The sequence below is a fragment of the Sinocyclocheilus grahami genome, unplaced genomic scaffold, assembly GCF_001515645.1.
Source record: "Sinocyclocheilus grahami isolate Dianchi unplaced genomic scaffold, SAMN03320097.WGS_v1.1 scaffold328.1, whole genome shotgun sequence".
NCBI lineage: Eukaryota > Metazoa > Chordata > Actinopteri > Cypriniformes > Cyprinidae > Sinocyclocheilus > Sinocyclocheilus grahami.
Window position 1 is genome coordinate 126,991 of NW_015505507.1, and position 19,651 is coordinate 146,641.

At 41.8% G+C, this 19,651-nt stretch overlaps 1 protein-coding gene across 1 annotated transcript in view; it reads right to left on the reverse strand.

Annotated features, from left to right (window-relative positions):
- atrnl1a (attractin-like 1a) overlaps positions 1–19,651 on the reverse strand; it is a 291,501-nt gene that overhangs the window by 116,126 nt on the left and 155,724 nt on the right. Inside the window, exon 27 of the mRNA XM_016295005.1 lies at positions 8,650–8,728. Within this exon, the coding sequence (XP_016150491.1) occupies positions 8,650–8,728 (79 nt within the window). The remainder of the gene's footprint in view (positions 1–8,649; positions 8,729–19,651) is intronic.

A 19,651-nucleotide genomic window follows, 5' to 3' on the forward strand; every position in this document is an offset into this window, starting at 1 on the left:
TATATATATATATACATACATACACACACACACACACACACACACTTCTGAATGTCTATCAGCTTGTGCAATTTATTCATGGTGAATTCCCTCCTAAAATCAACATCTGGCATCTTGAGTGTTTCTTGCTACTTTTACCAGGCACTCTTAAGAGCATCTAAATGTAGGCTGATTTGTGACTTGTTGTAGATCCTTGAAAATCTTGGTACAATTGTTTTTGCCTGACCTAGTTTAACCTAAATCTGTGCATTTGTGTTTGTATGACGGTGTGAAAGGTGGTAGGAGTGTTTACAAACATTACAAAATGTGAAGGAGATGCGGCTGCACAGCTTTGTCATACTCTGAAGAGGTTTCTGTGATGATACTGCAGCACTGTGAGAGCAGAGTTTGGACAGAAGCCAGTGTGAACTCAAGCGATCATGCTGTAGTGACAAGCGCTATCTAACCGCAGATCACTGCTCCTGTTACGCGCTCTGCTTCTCTACCTTTGCCCACATGTACACCTGAGGCGACTAACACGCACACAACCCTGACACTACCTCAAAAGTCAATCTTTTACTGAGAACAGGCACCTGTTATATTACATACAGGATGTGCGGAGGGAATAACTCCGGCTGTCTTATGCATAAAGCATAAGCTCCTCTCTGATATCCACCAACCGCAGCATTCCTCTCTAAATCTCTGCAAGGCCAGGGCACAAGTGAGAGCCAAACCTTTCATACACACATAACAAAGCATAATCCAAGACCAGGGCCCCCGATCAAATCATCCTTTGTTTATGCATCAACACGACAAGGTGCTATTGAAAAAGGGGTTTCTTCGTCTGGCTGAATGCTCTTCAGATCAGGACTGAAACTGAGGAAACAATACCCTCTAAGAGAGCCAATTCCCTGTATGAACACTTTAATAATATAAACCACAGATTTCATTTCCTGAATCAGGCCAACCTGAGCTCTGCCATTTATTCTCCATGAGCAGGATCGCACGGTTCTGATCGCTATCACTTTCAGATAAGTCAAAAGGGGAGAAAATGGAAAGCGTTTCTGGCTTCTACCCGGTTGATGCTTTGCAAAGCAGTTAAATTTGGCTTCCCTGATACAGTACATGCAGTACAACAACTGATAATAATTAATAAATAATACTCAAAAGTGACATGAAAGACATTTATAATGTTACAAAAAAATCTAGTTCAAAGCACTTTTGAACTTTTTATGCATCAAAGAATCCTGAAAAAATATATCGTGGTTTTCACAAAAAAAAACCATTTAGCAGCATAATTGCTTTAAATAATAAGAATAAAAATAATAAGGATAATAAGAAATAGTTCTTAATCATCAAATCAGCATATTAAAATTATTTCTGAAGGACCATGTGACCCTGAATAAGTAGTAATAGCTGCTGAAAATTCAGCTTTGTATCACAGAAGTAAATTACATTTATTAAATATACTAAAAAAGAAAACAGCTACTTTAAACTGTAATAATATTTCACAAAATTACAGTGTTTACTGTATTTTTGTATAATATAAATGCAGCCTTGATAAACATGAGACGTCTTTTACAAACAATAAAAATATCTTACCAACTACAAACTTTTAAAAAGTAGTTTACATGTTAGTGCCAGTAATTACTACGGATGGTAAAACTTGTTAAAAAAAGGTAAAAATTATGGCTTTGGTTTGAGTCTTTTTTGAAAAGTGCATCCATCTGCTCTGCTCTGACGGTGACTGCTATGGTTTGTATGAAGCGGTTTATCAATTATAGATTGTTTCTAAACCACAAACAGTGCACTGTGATGCTTTTAAGTAGTAAAAATTATTCAATTGGGGCAAATGCAACATTTAAATTTTTTATCGACATCTCTTTTGTTTCTTTGAATCCGCCATACTTCATGCTGACTGAGAGCAGGCTATCGTTCATACTGCTCACTAAGCAAACGTGTAATTGATCAGACAGCCCCGTTCCCCTCTTCTGTCTAAGTCTTCTCTCTGTCATCTGCAAATCTCCTATGCCAGGTTAAGGAGGCTGAGAAGAGAAGAAATAAGTTTATATTTGCGAAATAGGATGTGCACATTATGCCTAAAAAGAAGAGTGACAAAATCATAAGACAATGCATAAGAGGTAAGAAAATGTATCTAAATGGATTTGCAGGTTTCTTAAAAAAAATATATATATATATATTATATTATATTATTACATTAAGCTAGTGTTGTTATTGTTAACTAAAAACTAAAACTATTACAAATTGATACAGTAAAGTAAAATATAAATATTAGATGAAAAACTTAAACCTAAGCAAAAATTTGAAATGTTTCATTAGCAAATACAGTTTAAGTTGAAGTACTAATACTAAAACTAAATAAATTGTAAATTGAAATATTTAAAAAATAATAATAAAAAAGACAAAAACACAGAACAAAAATACTAAAACTTATGATGGACAATGAAAATCATAACTAATTTAAAATATAAATAGATACTATAATATTATATATAATACTAATGCTTTAAACTAGGGTAAATGATTAAAGAGATGAATTACATAATAAATTAGATAAGCAAATATTCCAAATTAATAAACAGATACTCTTTGGCCAGGTTTGACAGAGGTGGTTACAGGTATCATTGGTTTATTTGATCACAAAAGCAATCAATCACTGTAACACAGCAGATCTCATCTTTATTTCCCTATATAAAATTATACACCTCCAGAGACAGATTGTGCCAACAGTAAAAATAAATCCAATAAAAGCCACATGAAATTCAACACAGGCACCCACACCTGTGCTTAAAAGATCTCTGACACCATTTTGAGGCATTTTCAGGAGAGTCCTTGTTTTGTCCCTGGGAGCAAAAAGCAGAGGGTGAGACTGATTTTGCTGCTTTGAAGATTGATGTTGGTGTTTAGGGCCCCACGCCTCTGAAAAGCAGACAAGACCTTCGGGCTAATCTAGCCTTAGATGATAAAGACGCTCACCTGCTCGGAGCTGATAGCATGGCACTGCTAGCTAACACTGTAAAGAGCAGCCACTTCTATAAGTAGCAATATTGAGACTTCAACATCCTCATTTCAGCTCTTGTACGACCTTATATAACCTTGAGTCAAAGTTTTCGCAAATGTGTAGAGTGGCGCTCAATCAGAGCTTTTACAAGTTCCTACAGATGTTGAATAGAAATATTACAGGGTCAATATTTGGTTGGCTTATATGTCTTTTCATGATAGAAACATTGGAGAGAGATTTGCATTTTCATGAAACTTTCATCATTAAACTGAACTTTAAATGAATAATAATGAAATTTAATGTCATGATGTTAGGCTATAGGCGAATTCATGCGATATGAAATTATATTTACACTGTGTAACAGGCCAGATAAAGCCTGGCCTCAAAGATAATCAGTGTCAAAGATCATCTCGCTGTTTGCTATTATGAAAAAAAAACAACTCAAATTTTCATTAAATAAAATCAATCATTATAAATTTATCACAACCTCTAATTATTTAATATTGAAAATAATTAAAATAAATAAGCAAATAAAACCCCTAAATATATGCTAATCACTGTCTGAAGTAAATGGGACTATCTTGTTCAAAATAAGTAATTCTTTTAACAGGGAACTATACTAATTTCCATAATGTGCCAGAAAGGTCAAATAAACACACCCACTTCAAGCCTCAAAACAACCTGGCATTTCATAAATTAGCATCAATTCATTGTACTCTATGCAAGCGGATAGGGGTTTGACCGATCGACGTGGAATAAGCCACCGTCAAATTATAAAATTAGCCAACATCTGGCTGACAGGGGACACAGTGTGTTTACAACTGAACAGGTGACAAGAAGGCAGTTGGGAATTATCCTCATTTGATGGTGGTGGTGGTAGAAGGGGGGCTGCCTTTGTAGCGCTCCAGATTCATCTAGAAAATACATGTTTAATATGACCAGGCTATGTATATTTAACAATCACATCACTTGGTGTTCAGTATTTCCATGTTTGCCAAGGCCATTGACAGCTTGTATTAACCAATGCATGAAATACAGAGTAAAAAAACATGAAAAAGTGAAATATGCAGGGTCTTTTTTTCTTTATTTATACATTTATGGCAAGACAACAGCAAAACTTAATGAGGTTAGTTGTCAAAATATGGCTAAATCCCTGTCTGCTGGGGGGAGACCCTATTAGGAGATTCACAGACATCTGTATAAGAAGTCTTGTGCATCATCATTATAATTTCAAAGTGGTTTTGATTGTTTGATCTCATATCCAGAAATTATTGTTGGGAGAGTCATTATCATAAACCCAGTTCTAAATTTGTTTTCCACACTCTCGGTTATGATCCATAATTAACTATACTGGCAAGATTACATTATTTCTCCCTTTTTGAATGAGGGATCCGCATGGAATTTCTCCCACTGGGAATTTTATGGATTTTAAATGTCAATGCAAAAAAGTTTTTTTTTAGGCTGAGTGGCTGTTTTTAGGATTCGCTAGACAGAACATATTTCATATATTACTTTCATTTGTGTGCTAAAAGACTGAGACTGATCCCCCTGATCGCAGCTGCAAAGAAATTATATTACATTTGGTGGAATGAAATTAAAATACCCCCCCCCCCTCAATGTTCTGCACTTTAGAAAGAAGGAGGGACAAAATAATGAATTAGGCCCATTTGAGGATATTGACTGATTCCCTGAGTGCTCACGGCGCCGTCCGTCCGTAATCTATCTCAGAAATAATCATTCATACTCTAAATACATCAGAAAGAAGGGATCATAAAAAATACACCATTCAGCTCCATTGATTTGCATTGTTAATTTCCCACTTGATGGCTTCAGAGAGAGAGTGTGATGAAGGGGCCGCTATGGCGGGTTTAAAGTATCCAACACGGCAAATCACAAGATAGCCGGTGTCAGCAATGAGGCTTGACAATGAGGCAACACAATTAAGCAGCAGTGAGGAGTGGAGTGATGTAGCTCTCCATAAAACTTCTGAGAGATCACAACTTATCAGCCTCCACATAACCATAAAAGCACAGCAGAGATAAAGCCCTCGCTACGAGATATTTATCAGATGCCACAGCCAGCTAAAAGCAACTTGGCTGTTTATGGATGTGACTGGTGCGGTGTGGGATAGATCCTGCTGGATCTGACATCATCATGGCCTGACACCTGAGCTCTGTTGTGTCGGGCGGAATGTGAAAAACGACTGTGTGAAGAAGAAAGAGGTTCAGTGGAACTACAGCAGCAACAGCAGGGCCTGGCCGATATGGGACAGACATCATAAATAATGTAGACACATCAGCTAACTAAGATCTGTGTGTGTCTCAATATGGTGGTGTTTGCTAACTAGGGATGCAACAAGGTCTAGTATCACATGGAACAATAGACAATGTGCACACAAACAAACATGTACAGCTTCCATTTTAAAATATTTAACATTACAGTTGCTTTAATATCAGTGCAGAGATGGGTATTTGGCCAATTTTTGGAGTACAGACAAGGGCTGTGATGCAATACGATGTAATAGTGTGACTAAACACCGCCTCCGCAGAAGATCAACATCTACATTCTATACATCGCTGCCTGTTTAGCCCCGCCCACCAATTCGCGCATTTTGTGTTTACAAGAGAGGTGAATGCAGGTCTATGCAGAAACCAAACAATAAAGATGGCTCCGAAGACAAAAAGACACTCCGCAGTAGAGGTCTGCTACCCGACCCGAGCCCGACGGGTCCCGAGATACTTTTGGGTAGCGGGTCGGGTTCGGGTTAATGTTTAATGAATAGCTTTGGGTTCGGGTTTATAGCTAAACTAAAACTATATGCAGTAGGCTATGCTGCTTTCATAGATGCACACGCACACACCTATTGCACACGACAACACAGCACAGAAACTTTTATTAGTAAAATAGCTTTGACAGGCTACTGACTTGCACCGTTATATTTCTCTGCAATGAGGGGGTAAATCGCTGTTTTTTAAGTAACTAAGCCTCATTGCTTGTAGAGAGAGACGCGCAGACACAGGTTCACACACGCAACTTTCATCTCTCTCTCTCTCTTTCTCTCGCTAATTCAAATTAATTCAAATAAAAGCGATCTTACCGCACTGCATCTCTGTGTCTGATTTAAAGCAAGCTGAATGCTAACGATCCTTAACTGACGAAAATGACCATAATTTGCACGATGGAAGAATTATCGTTTTGTCGTATACAACCATTCAAAAACTCGGCAGAATTCATGTGACGTTTAGTGGAGAATCGCAAAGCAGAAGGCCCATGCACTTCTGACAGCAAAATGGAAATATTTCCATGACTTTCTAACATTTACAGATGGATAATATAACTGTGAAATGTAAGTTATGCATTAAGAAAAACAGCACATCTCAAACACATTAAAGAGCGCGTCTCTGTCAGCGGCACACGCAGCCTTTCTGTCAGAGCCGAACTGAAACTATAAACTATCTTATGAGTTTTTTTAAAGCCCTTAATATAAAGCTTGTCACATGTTTAGAACAAACTGGATTATGCACTTTCTCCACAGCAGCTCAGTCCGTGTTCTCCGTTATATTTTTCAGATGCGCTCGTATCAAACTACTGTATATCGATATAAATGGTATTGCTTCATACCATATCGCTTATAAAGAATATATCAATATATCATACAAACTCGATATACCGCCCAGCCCTAGTACAGAAAATAGACTATTACTTCTAAATTATGATGTTTTTGATAACTTTATAAATGGACCTTAGATAACAGTACAAAATTAAAAAAAACAAAGGCAGTTCATGACCCCTTTAAAGACTGGTTCCCTTTCAATTCATGAGCTGTAATTTTAATTTAATTGGCCACACCCACAAGAAGTTGAACTGGAATTGACTAAATTACAATTCAAAGTGAATCAGGCATTCTGGGAAATAATGAGTAATGAATTCCAAAGTTGATACATTTGTTATATATAAAAAATAGTACAAACCTATATAGGTGATATTTCAAACAATTCTATTTTTTTTTTTGCCTTTTCTGTCTGTAAAGTCTATAAAACCTTCAAATGTCAAAACGTTTTACTTTTACACACTTGGTCAAGACAAAATTCAAACTTTTCTACTTAAAAAAACCCACTTATTGCAATTTTGTCAGATGTCCACGTTTGGCTATTGCATCGCATCCCCATGTTTTTATTCAGCACCTTGTGCCATAATCGCTGCATTTTTAAAGTGCTGTCAAGTTAAAATGAGCACTTTTAAAAAGTTTTTCTCCTTCTCTCTCTCTCTAAAAAGGACATTTAAAACCCATGTGTTTTGTTCCATTCAGTTGTGCTCCATCTAGCTGTCTAAAAGGAAGAATGTGCCCTGCATGAATGTCCTGCAATCCAGCTCAGCCCACTGAGTGCTGACCTGGACTGAAAGTCACCATGAACAGTTCTGACACAAATTGCTGTCTGAAGAATCGGTCTGCAAGGTATCACCGAAAAACACAGCATAACTCATCACAAAAGTAAAAATTAGGTCCTGCTGACATGTACGTATAGCGGTTACTTGAGTTCAGCTGGTGTAAAATCTTTTAAAGTTGAAGATGTTGCATTATTTTCAAGGATCACGGCTGTCACTGCCAGTCACTACAATCAAGTACACTACACTTTGAATAGATTCATTATTTACTGTCGTTTTCCTATCAAATCACATTGTGCTTTTATTTCCTAAAATGGCTTTTGGGGCGTTGAATGAAGTGCAAAGCTTGTCTTCTATTTGGCTAAAACTATTCCATTATCTAAATGCTCGTTCTACAAGTACATATTTGATGAAAAGGAAAACAGCAACTGTAACAGCCATCGTTGAAAACAGCACACATTTAACTCAGATAAACCCATACTTACGGCTCTCGACATGCTTTCAATTACAGAGGCCTCGATTATTGTATTGATTATAAAACGCTTGATGACAACTCGTTTGCAAATTTCCATTTGCATTTATGTAGCCACTAAAATGACACACAAAAATAAGGAATAAAAAGAGAGAGGGAAAGTGAGAGACGTGAGAGAAGGTGGCATCTGTTGGGGCTTTTAGATGGATATATCACACTAATCCATTCCTTTTACATGAGCCCCTGTCAGGGTTAATTGGTTTGTGAAGATGGGTAATGAAGGGAAATGGCAGTGTTTATTGTAGCGCCTCTCTCATTAAAAGAAGGCAGTTCGGCTGGCATGCTGATGACATTTGCGTACCCATCAGACACTGGGAGGAACACGTTATAAAATAATCAGCTTTACCCGGTGTCCTCTGATCTGAGCACAGTAACGCCGCATGACAGTGAGTTTCATAAACTATAATGAGGTTAAAGTCATAAGGTGGTTTACAAAGATCAACCATACCCAGGAGCATCATGGGAGGTCACAGATGGTAAAAGCAATAACATCCCAACTAACACAAACCTGTAAATGCAAATGCATAACACATTAGAGCTAAAGTCTTCCATTGGTCGCACAAACTGAAAGTCCTGCCCCAAACTCGCACTACTGGTTAAGCCGAAGAATTAAACATATCAGCTTCAAGCATGAAATCATGGGCAACATGTATAAAGAAACCGCAGGCAATGGCCAATAAAAGTATGGACACGTCAATGAACACAGGAAGTGCTACTGTGCAGATGTTACCTCTCTCCTGCGTGATGCCCAGCACGTCTGTTTGACTTTCCAAACCACAGCAGCAACCAGCAGCAGGGACAGGAAACAGCTGGAGACAAGACACATGGAAAATCAATGGATCAGTCAATCAAATAAGATTCATGAGTTTGTAATTGCAATTGTGGATAACATTCCTCTGACCTTTGAGGCTGGACTGAGGACAGCTGTTACATATTTGTATTTCAATCATACAATCAATGATAAACAAGTTCATCCAGCATGAAAGAATCAATGCCATATGGTTACGTCAATCATTTACGCAATACCAAACAAACACATCTGCACCCCAACAGGTTTGATTTCCTCTCTCGCATATACACAGACTGCTCAATGGCTATTTTAAGCCATCTAGAAGATGTGTGATGTTAGAGAAAGTTGGCCTTGAGTAGGACTGGCTGCTGTAAAAGCACATATAAAAGCAGAAATTCCTCTTTGTGTTTTATCTGCAATTGACAGAATTCACTTGACAAGGTGACAAATGCATGGAGCTAAAATAAAGGGAAAAAGCATATGGTGGTCGTACACAACCCATTTTGTTGTTGGTTTTTTCCATCGTAAGTTCACGGCCTGCACCTGCTGCTGCAGTATATGATAAAGCACTGGTGAACAAGTGTCAGAATGCTTGTCTCCAATGTGGGAGGACGGAGTGTCACTGCTCAGAGACAAATTGTCACCAAAAAATTACCCATGAGTGCTTGATTCTAAATTGTGTTTATGTACTGTAATGTTCTGTGGACTGTGAGCAACACTAGTTTGTTGGTATAGCTGTAACTATTTATAATGACAAAATATTAATAATGTAAAAAAAGGAAAAAATGTCATGTTCCCTATTGTTAAACTGCTGCTGGGACTTAATTGTTTACTTTTTTTCTTTATTTTTTTCATCACCCTGGTTATGTTAACAAAATGCCGATAGGATTCTTTTTGGCGTTTTTGCCTTTATTATGATAGGGCAGTACTCAGACAGGAAGCGAAGTGGGAGAGAGAGAGGGGGACAGGTTCGGGAAAAGTCTGTGGGATGCCCTAAGCATAATGGCGCTATATGACAGCGCACTGCCCACAAGGCTATTGACGCAGACTAAAGTGCCAATAGGACTTCAACATTTGCTTTGGAATAATTGCAGAAAACAAGCTCTGTAACCAACAAAAGTTTATGATTCTCACATTTTTTCTTCATAAAGATAATCTTCACACATTATCACAACTTTAATGAATTTTTAAGCCTAAATACAATTGCCAAAAGTAAAAAGCTAAAGTTATAAAGCTAAACAAAACTAAACTAAAAAAAGATAAAATAAAATAAAATATTTATTTATATCATGAGTTGCTAGTGTAAAAATACTGGTGTATATTCTGTCATGTTTATTATGTAAATTATTATTTTATTTTTGTATTTTTACTAATTTAATGTCAACTTCACTTTTCACCTTTCATTCATTTAGTAGTTTAGTGATTTAGGTGCTGTAGAAATGTTTTACTCATGTTTCACTAAAATAATGCTATCCATGGTTCCCTATATGTCGGTCACTTCGAGTTATGTCGTGACAACATTAGGGGTCTTACTTGGGACCCCAAAATCCTCTCAGATTAAGAGAAAACACCAATGAAATTTGGCTAGTGGATTTTGCATGCTGAGCCACTCCCCGTGCATACGGGTAGAAATAGGTGACAGGTGCATCCACTCATCAGATTTTTGCTTCTAAGCCGAGTGAATGAAGGAAACTCGACATTCACCAGGCGAATTCTGTCGTGTGCTGAAAGAAGAGGCTGTTCTGGGTGGCTTTGGGTGATCTGAGGGTTACAGTGAGAGCTTCTCCGCCGGGTCCGTCCCCACGGACCTCTCACTCCTCCTGCAGCGACTGTCCCGTGTGGTTTCCCCGTGATTCTTCTGAGCCGTCTCGCGGCGGTCTCAGCGTTTCATTCGGTGCGCTGCGGGAAGATCAGATGTCGACCACAGCATCAGGGGTTGGGATGTCATCTTCTGAGGATGAAGATTCGGTGGGGCTCCCCTCCTCGGGTGATGTCACCACTGCCGAATCGGACCCGGAACTGATGGCCATGTTTTCCCGGGCTGCCGTGAGTATCGGGCTGGAGGTGTGCACACCGCCCAGTCCCGAACCCTCACGGCTGGATGATTGGTTCCTCGGTGCGGGCCGTGGCTAGCAACCATGCCCCGCTCCGGTTCCTTTCTTCCCGGAGGTGCACAAAGAGCTGACGAAGTCATGGACCCGTCGCCGAGGTGCTCCATCCCGTGCTGAGACTACGTCGAGGCCGGCGCGTCGAGCCCCCCGCAGGAGTGCGGCGCCCCCCTTGTCACAGCCGGCTCCTAAGTTCTCCAAGAAGACGACAAAGCGGCCCTGACACAGATGGCTTGGAGAGGCGAGGTACTGCTCTTCTACAGGAGGTGGTGAAGACAGCACCGCTCCTTCCGCCGGAGGAGGGCTGGGTAGAGAATCCTTGGTTTTCTTTTGTTTCTGTTCCGCCGGGCCAGTGGTACCCACATTTTCAAAGAAAAAGCAGTTTCCTTTTCCTCCGGGCTGTCAGGCTCGTGGGTTGACAGTGAGCTACACACTGCCTCCTCAGTCTCGCCCACAAAGCCCCCTATCGCCAGCGGCCAAGAGATTGCGGTTCGGGGAAGTGACGCCTCCCACGCATCTCCGGCCGGTCCCTCCCAGGACACAGGGAGTCCTGCTGTGATGAGCCAGATTGCGATGCTTTCTGGGCCATCCAGCACGACTTCCTACCACTGCAGGCATGTCGATTGTTCCTTTCGTGCCACTCACACGGAGCTTGGGAGCACTGGCTCATTCGGACAGTACGACTCGGCTACGCAATATAGTTCGCCAGGCGACCTCCCAGGTTCAGCGGTGTCCTCGAGACTTTGGTGGCAGTACGAGACACCCCTGTCCTGTGCGAGGAGATTGCTGTCCTTTTGGTGAAGGATGCAATTGAGCCTGTCCCTCCAGCCGAGATGGAGCCGGTTTAACAGCCCTTACTTCATTGTGCCCAAGAAAGGCGGTGGCCTTCCACCAATTCTGGGTCTGCGAGTTTTGAATCGGTCCGTTCACAAGCTTCTGTTTAAGATGCTAACGCAGAAGTGCATCATCAGATGCATCCAGCCCCAGGATTGGTTTGCAGCGGTCGACCTGAAGGACGCTTAATTTCATGTCTCGATCCTTCCTTGACATAGGCCGTTCCTTCGGTTTGTGTTTGAGGGTCAGGCATGGCAGTACAGGGTCCTTCCCTTCAGGCTGTTCCTGTCCCCCCATGTCTTTACGAAGGTTGCAGAGGGTGCCCTTGCCCCGTTGCGGGAAGTGAGCATCAGAATCCTCAACTATCTCGACGACTGGCTCATCATGGCCCAGTCACGAGAGCAGTTGTGCGATCACAGGAACCTGGTACTCCGGCACCTCAGGCAGTTGGGGCTTCGGGTCAACTGGGAAAAGAGCAAGCTCTCCCCTGTGCAGAGAATCTCTTTTCTCGGTGTGGAGTTAGACTCGGTGAGTAGGACGACACGTCTCACCACCGAGCGTGCCCAGTCAGTGCTGAACTGCCTGAGTTCATTCAGAGGCAGGACGGTGGTACCACTGAAACACTTTCAGAGGCTCCTGGGGCATATGGCATCCGCAGCCGCAGTCACGCCACTCGGATTGCTTCATATGAGACCACTTCAGCACTGGTTACACTCCCGAGTCCAGAGATGGGCATGGCGCTGTGGTACACTTCGCGTGGCCATCACGTCAATGTGTTGCCGCACATTCAGCCCCTGGACGGACCCTGCCTTTCTACGGGCCGGAATGCCCTTAGAACAAGTGTCCCGGCATGTCGTTGTAACGACGGATGCCTCCAGTATGGGCTAGGGCGCCACATGCAATGGTCAGGCAGCCTCGGGCTTCTGGACAGCTGTGTCCGGTAAGAGCGCTTCACATATACGTGGACCGCACCAGGAGCTCCAGAAGCTCCGAGCAGCTCTTTGTCTGCTACGGAGGTCAGGGCCTCTCCAAGCAGAGGTTGGCCCACTGTATAGTGGATGCCATCGCCTTGACGTACCAGTCCCAAGGTGAGCCGTGCCCCTAAGAGGTGAGGGCTCACTCCACCCGGAGTGTCGCTTCCTCCTATACGTTGGCGCACAGCGCCTCTCTGGCAGACATCTGTAGAGCTGCGGGCTGGGTGACACCAAACATCTTAGTGAGATTCTACAGCCTCCGCATCGAGTCGGTTTCTTCCCATGTGTTGGGTAATAGGTAATTGGCGGGAAGGACTGTCCGGTGTCACGCTTGCTGCGCCATTACCCCTCACACGGGGATGCGAGCGCCTTTCTCTCCCAGTCGAGTTCCCTGGACGGCGAACCCTAGTTGTGTCAGAAAGGAGACCGGGATCCAACAGCAGGTGAAAACAAAATCCAAGTTTATTGAAACTGTGATAACAAAAAGGCAAATAAGTCAGCCGGATAGCAAAACCCCAGCAAAAGTCAGTTAGTTCTGATCAGCGTGGAGGTTAGACCAGCCGTGGTCAAGCCCGCGGGGAAGAGAGGGGCGAACCGGCAATAGAATACCACCGCTGAATTCCAGGGGTCATCTCGAGCATGGGCAGAGAGGAATAGGACGAAACTGCAGTGGAGAGACAGGCCTATGAGTAGCGAGAGCCAAGGCCGGGAGCCGACCAGAGTTCTAGGGAGGAAAAAATAAAAATAAAAAAACGATTCAGACAAACACAGCATGGACAGAGATGATCTAAGCTGCTGCACAACATGATACGGACTGACACAAGATAGCATTCAAGAGGGCCAGATAAAGGGAAGAATAATGAGGACAAAACGAGGTGCAGGTGAGAAGGGAGAATTAGCTAACAGGGATAACGAGAGGGGCGGGGTGAACACCAGGATGACAGCAGAGCACATGGCAAGCCGTCAAAACAAAAGGCCATGCGCTCCATGATAACAAAGCCCAAGTAGACCCCACTGAAATCGTGACAAGTTGAGCATCCTCCAGCACCACCGGCAGTCAGACTCGGTGGAGCAGTCTGTCACCAGGCCCAGTATCGGTGTTAGCTTGCACGGGTCTCCGGTCAGCCCCTGTCCTGGGCTAGGTGTTCATATGGCTTGATTCCCTGCAGGCAATACCATATGTGTATGCTTCCATGGTAAGGTTTCCCTCTCAGTGAACCTGTGTCTTCCCTTTGACAGACCATTCTGTCAGGCTGTGCTGGCAGTGGTTCCTCCCTACTCTCAGGTAGGACCGGCCTCAGAGTCCCATTCCATATGAAAGTACTGCCCCAGGCCGGGGTTAGTACATATTAGTGTCTCCACATGATATCTCCCTAAAGGTAGGATGTGGCCTTCGTAGCGCCCTTCTCCGGAAGGCTCGCTTCCCCATCGTTACTGCCAAGCTGTAAACAACAAACAGGAAAGGCATGAAGCACCTTTCATGAAGGTCGAAATCCTTTCTTGTAAGAAATTATTTTCTGCAGTAGGAACAGCTCATGGCTATCTCCAGCTGCGATGTACTCACCTATTGGTCCCTTCGGGCGCCAAGGTCAGCGAATTTGCGCTGGGGCGTTGGGAAGGTTACGACCTTTGCGTAGCACCTGTCTGACACGCTGCGGTTTGTCAACACTTGCAACGCCATAGGGTTGTGATGGGGTTCAGGTTGTGGTGCTTTCAATGGACCCCTAATGTCATCACAACATAACTCGAAGTGACCGACAGATAGGGAACGTCTCGGTTACGTACGTAACCCTCGTTCCCTAATGGAGGGAACGGAAATGTTATGTCCCCATGCCACAACCTCAAACCATCGCTGGTTGCCAGGGACAAGTTATCGGCTCCTCAGCATAACACCTGATGAGTGGATGCACCTGTCGCCTATTTATACCCGTATGCACGGGGAGTGGCTCAGCATGCAAAATCCACTAGCCAAATTTCATTGGCATTTTCTCTTAATCAGAGAGGATTCTGGCTCCCAAATAAGATCCCTAATGTCGTCACGACATAACGTCTCCATTCCCTCCATCAGGGAACGAGGGTTACGTACGTAATAGAGACGTTATCCCTTTCAAACTGCCTCAATTCTGATCCAAAAATTATATTGAAATCATTCAATTAAAATATTTCTTTGCAACACATTTTCATTTACAATTTTTCTGTAGTGATACACTTCATTCCAGCCCACAAATAAGAATAAGAACATCCATTAAATTTTGACCACTTTTTTAGCACATTTTACTGCAACTCAAGCCAATTCATTCCTATGTGACACTGTAAACCTTGTATGAGTGAGTAACAGTAACCAATGGGCATGGAGTATAAATAAGGCTCAGTATACTGACATGAACATCAGAGCAACAGGGGGTATGTGGGGACAATGTCATCTACCCATCATCCACATTCAAACAGAGTCTTCATTCAGCCGGCATTATTACAAATACATACCATCAACTCCACAGACGCATTGCCTAGAGGAAGAATGTTAAATTTCAAATTAGACAATCTGAGGCTTTGTGAGGCTTTGCAAAAATATGGGGTGTATAATATAAGTATATGAAGTGTTATGCGATCACGAAATTTGAATTTGCACCATGGGAAGAGTTGCAATTGCACGGCTTGGGGACGTCTTGGGCTCTAATATTCTTCTTCTATTCTCTTTGCATAAGCATCATATATTAAGGGGCTGAGCTCATTACATCTGAAGTTGTTCAAACGCTAAAATTAGCACTGGACTAATCAGAGTGTAGCTGAGGTAATGCAAGAGCCTGAAACTGCCTTTTCAACCATTTCATCTACCATATTTCAAAACCCAATCAGCACAAGTCAGAGGTCCCTTATTAAATCTATTAATGATGAGGGCAATTAATTCTTAACAAGCTGGATAATGGTTCAAATGGGCGGAGAATGAGGCCCAATAATGCTGGAGCGCTTTCACTGAGAAAGTTATAAAAGCACATTCTTTTAAGTACTATGACAAACGTCATGATTGCTGCCATATTGAAATCGAGGCTGTGAGAAATAGTTTGTTCAATGGGTCGCAGTGTCTTACTGCATTGTGGCCATTCAGTGGACGTTTCACCTGGGAACAGAAGCGATTTGTACCTACAGATTTGTGCTGCCGTTGGTAACACACTGATCAGACAAAACCAGACAAACTTGTTGCTGTTTGTTGGTGTCTGTCGGTACCGTGTGAATTGGCCTATAAAGTGACAACTCTGTACTTTATCTACCCCAAAGAAATACACATTACTACCTTAGAGTAGTAATATGTACCCTTTAGGTACTACAATGAACCTTGTAAATAAGGCGCAAAGTTTTTTATTTTTATTTTTTTAACTAATATATAGTTAGTAACTTAGGGCCAGATTTACTAACAGCTTGCGCCAGCACAAACCACCTTTTGGAGTTAAAATATTACTGTCAGGATTTACTAAAGACACGCAGTGAAGAATTAACGCTGAAAAGGCGTGGACAGTTATTTTTATGCCTGACCTTACTGAATATGCATTTGTAGGAGTTTCCTTTTCAGACGCAAAATTTATGGGAGGAGAGTATTAAAATGAATCACGCAATGCGAATTACTAATGTTTGCACTCATCAAATCACTAGTATTTGCGCCACTATTTAACGCCCCCAAAAAGGAATGTCTTAAAGCAGGTGGTAATTTGCGCTGCTCTTGGTAGATTGTGCTGGTCATTATGGAAATGAGATGTTGCGTCTGTGTTCTATAATTTGCGCGTTGTCAGTAAATCACCCGCAGCTGTTTTGGAATTGCACTCTTGTGCTATTTTGCCCTGTTTAGTAAATCTGGCCCTCAGTAGTTAGTAATGATTTTCAATTGTCATACAATTTTTGCACATTTTTTCAGAGACATTTTTGGTAATGTCCTGCTTTAAAAATATATTTTTTAAATTGATCAATTTAGCTAATACTTACAAATAAGTAGAAAAAATGTTTTTATAGGAAAAAAGCAAACTTTTCATTTAGTTGAACTTGTTGAATTTTCTTTGTGCTGTCTAATATACATCAAATATTCTAATTACACACACACACACACACACACACACATAATTTTATATATATATTGTGCATTAAATAATAACAATAATATTAATAAATAAATTAATGATTTTGTGTACATTGTGTATGTGTAGTCAGTTTTTGTAGCGTGTGATCTGTTTGTAGTATTGATTTTGTAGCAACAACAGTCTGAAGGATGAATGAGAAGAGCCAATCTACCAAAGCAGCCTGAGAGAGCAAAAAAAGCCAACAAGGATTACACAATCAATACAGACAACCAGACAACCTGAGCTGAAGATATAAACATGCACACCATCACAGTCACTTCCTGCATCTATTTGTCATCTCGCCCGGTCCTGCTTATGTTTATGAGTCACAATAATGCATAATCTCGTATTCACTCCCTCTAGTAGGTACAAAGGACAAAAGCCCCATTACGCTCAAATCACGAGTGGGCGAGAATGAGCTTTAGTCAGTTACACAAGTCAAATGAATTGCCTCCAGTCACCATTCAGTAAAGCACAGTGGTTCAGGACGTTAATAACATCATTGTTGATATGAGCGTGCTCACTCAACACTTCAGCCCTGTGGACCACTTCTGTCCTGATGGAAGAAAGGAGGAGAAAAAAAGAGAGGTAGATGAATGTTAATCAACATAGAGAGAGATGGTGTGTGTGTAATTGGGCTAAACCGAATTGCGGTGTCACCAATTAGCTGGAGGAGTAGGTGAAAGGGTTAAGCGCTCTTTAATTGTTACTGTTTTTCTTGCTCATTTAGTGGAGCTCCAAGAAAGCAGAGACGGCAAAAAAGTCACTCTTCAAAGAAAACATATTCCTTCGGACTTTTCGAAGCTAATGAGGGACTACACTGAAACACCTATCTGTTCAAAAGTACAGACTTTTCTCTAAGTGCACACCAGTTTTTGTACAAATAAAATGAGTTCTTCCAAATATACATACAATATTATAATTTTATTCCCATTTATTATTTTAAAGCGCTTTATATTTTTTTAATACTTTTTCTACCTAATCTGCGTAATGGTCTCTTTGTTTAGAAAGACACAAATATTTGAATGCGTGGCCAGAAAATAAATATTCCTTGAATTGATAAATGATTATATTGTCTGCTCGGTGGACGGACAGATCAAATAATTGTAATATTGATTCTGCTACAGTTAATTCGAAGATATAATCTAAATATTTATTATGAATCATAACCATTTATGATTCGTCATAAATATTCCCCTTTTTAGAGCTAATAAATAATAATAAACGTTACAGATTGAAATACATTAAAAAAAACTCTGGGGTGAGCATGACAGACAGCACAGTTTACAGACTGATTAAAAATCTCATCAACTTTATCAAAGCCAGATGAATCAGAAAGAGATAAATATCCATCTACTTGCTTTAGGCTGGAAGCCCATAGTCTCTCATGAGGGTGTTTTGAAATTTTAGGAAGATTTTGAGAAACGCACTTCTAATTAAGATTACGTTAAGAGCTGGAGGTAATATGCTAATCAAATGCATGAATCAGATGGTGAAAAAAAAGGAATGTTTCACTGGCTAACTTTAATTTAATATTTGTATTCTTTCACTAAGTTATACTGTAATGCTGCCTTCCATATAACTGATGTGTATGGCAGTGATGGTGTATTTTTGTTGGCAAAAAGTGAAGTTAGCAACACCCAGGTTCCCACCCAGGATAAAAACCAATACAATTTTCCCATTGGCTTTTGGATTATTGTGGGAAACAGTTTATCGAAAGTATAATTGTCACAAATAAACACACTGTAACTTTTATGAATTGTGAAGCCTAAATACAATTGCCAGAATTAAAAAGATAAAAGCTAAAGTTATAAAGGCTATAAACAAACTATACCACAATTTGAGCAACAGTTTGAGTGTATGAACATAATCAGTCTGTAAAAGCGGACTAGTGAGTCCTCCCACTCTGTGTGATGACGCTGACAATGTATGTGACCTTCCCTTTCAGTCGGTCACTCTCGACGTCACGTCGGAGGACCGACGAAATTGGGATCTCGCTTAGAGGGACCAATCTACTTTGAGTGTAAACTAAACGAGCCAATGCACATTGGCATGCGATTATTGCATCCAGCTGCTGCTGATCACCGCGTGAGTATAAGTAGGCAGCAGGTGCAGCGCATATTCAGCTTTTCGCTTCAGAGCCGAGCGATCACATCATTCTGCTCCTGACTACTCTACTGAGAGAAAAGACAGGTGGCCTATTGGCCTTCCCGGACCTGGTTCCCAGGACTAATGCTCGTCGCGACAGCCCCTCCTTGGCTGATTCCTCTGAGGAAGAATTTACTGACTCAGAAATGGGGCACCCCTTGGCACCCGCGTCCAGACCTCTGAAAACTTCATGTCCAGTCCCTGGACGGGACGCAGAGGTTCTGAGTGGCCTACCCCAAGAGGTAGTTGACACCATCACTTCAGCGAGAGCGCCTACGCTTGAAGTGGAACCTGTTCGTTGAGTGGTGTTCTTCTCGCCGAGAAGACCCCCGAAGATGCCCGATCGGAGTTGTGCTGTCCTCTTTGCAGCAAAGGGTTGGAGCGAAGGCTGTCTCCCTCCACCCTTAAAGTTTATGTTGTTGCAATCGCTGCTAACCACGACCCCGTAGAAGGAGGTCGTGGGGGAAGCATGACCTGGTCGTCAGGTTCCTTAAGGGGGCGAGAAGGTTAAATCCTCCACGGCCCCCCTCTATTCCCTCGGGGGACCTGACTCTGGTGCTCACGGCACTACAGCAGGGCCCATTTGAGCCTTTTTGCAGGCGGTTGAGCTGAAGTTCCTTTCAATGAAGACTTTGCTCCTGCTAGCATTGGCCTCCATCAAGAGGGTAGGGGACCTGCACGCATTTTCGGTCAACGATTTGTGCCTAGAGTTCGGGCCGGCTGATTCCCAGGTAACCCTGAGGCCCCAGCCCGGCTACGTGCCCAAGGTTCC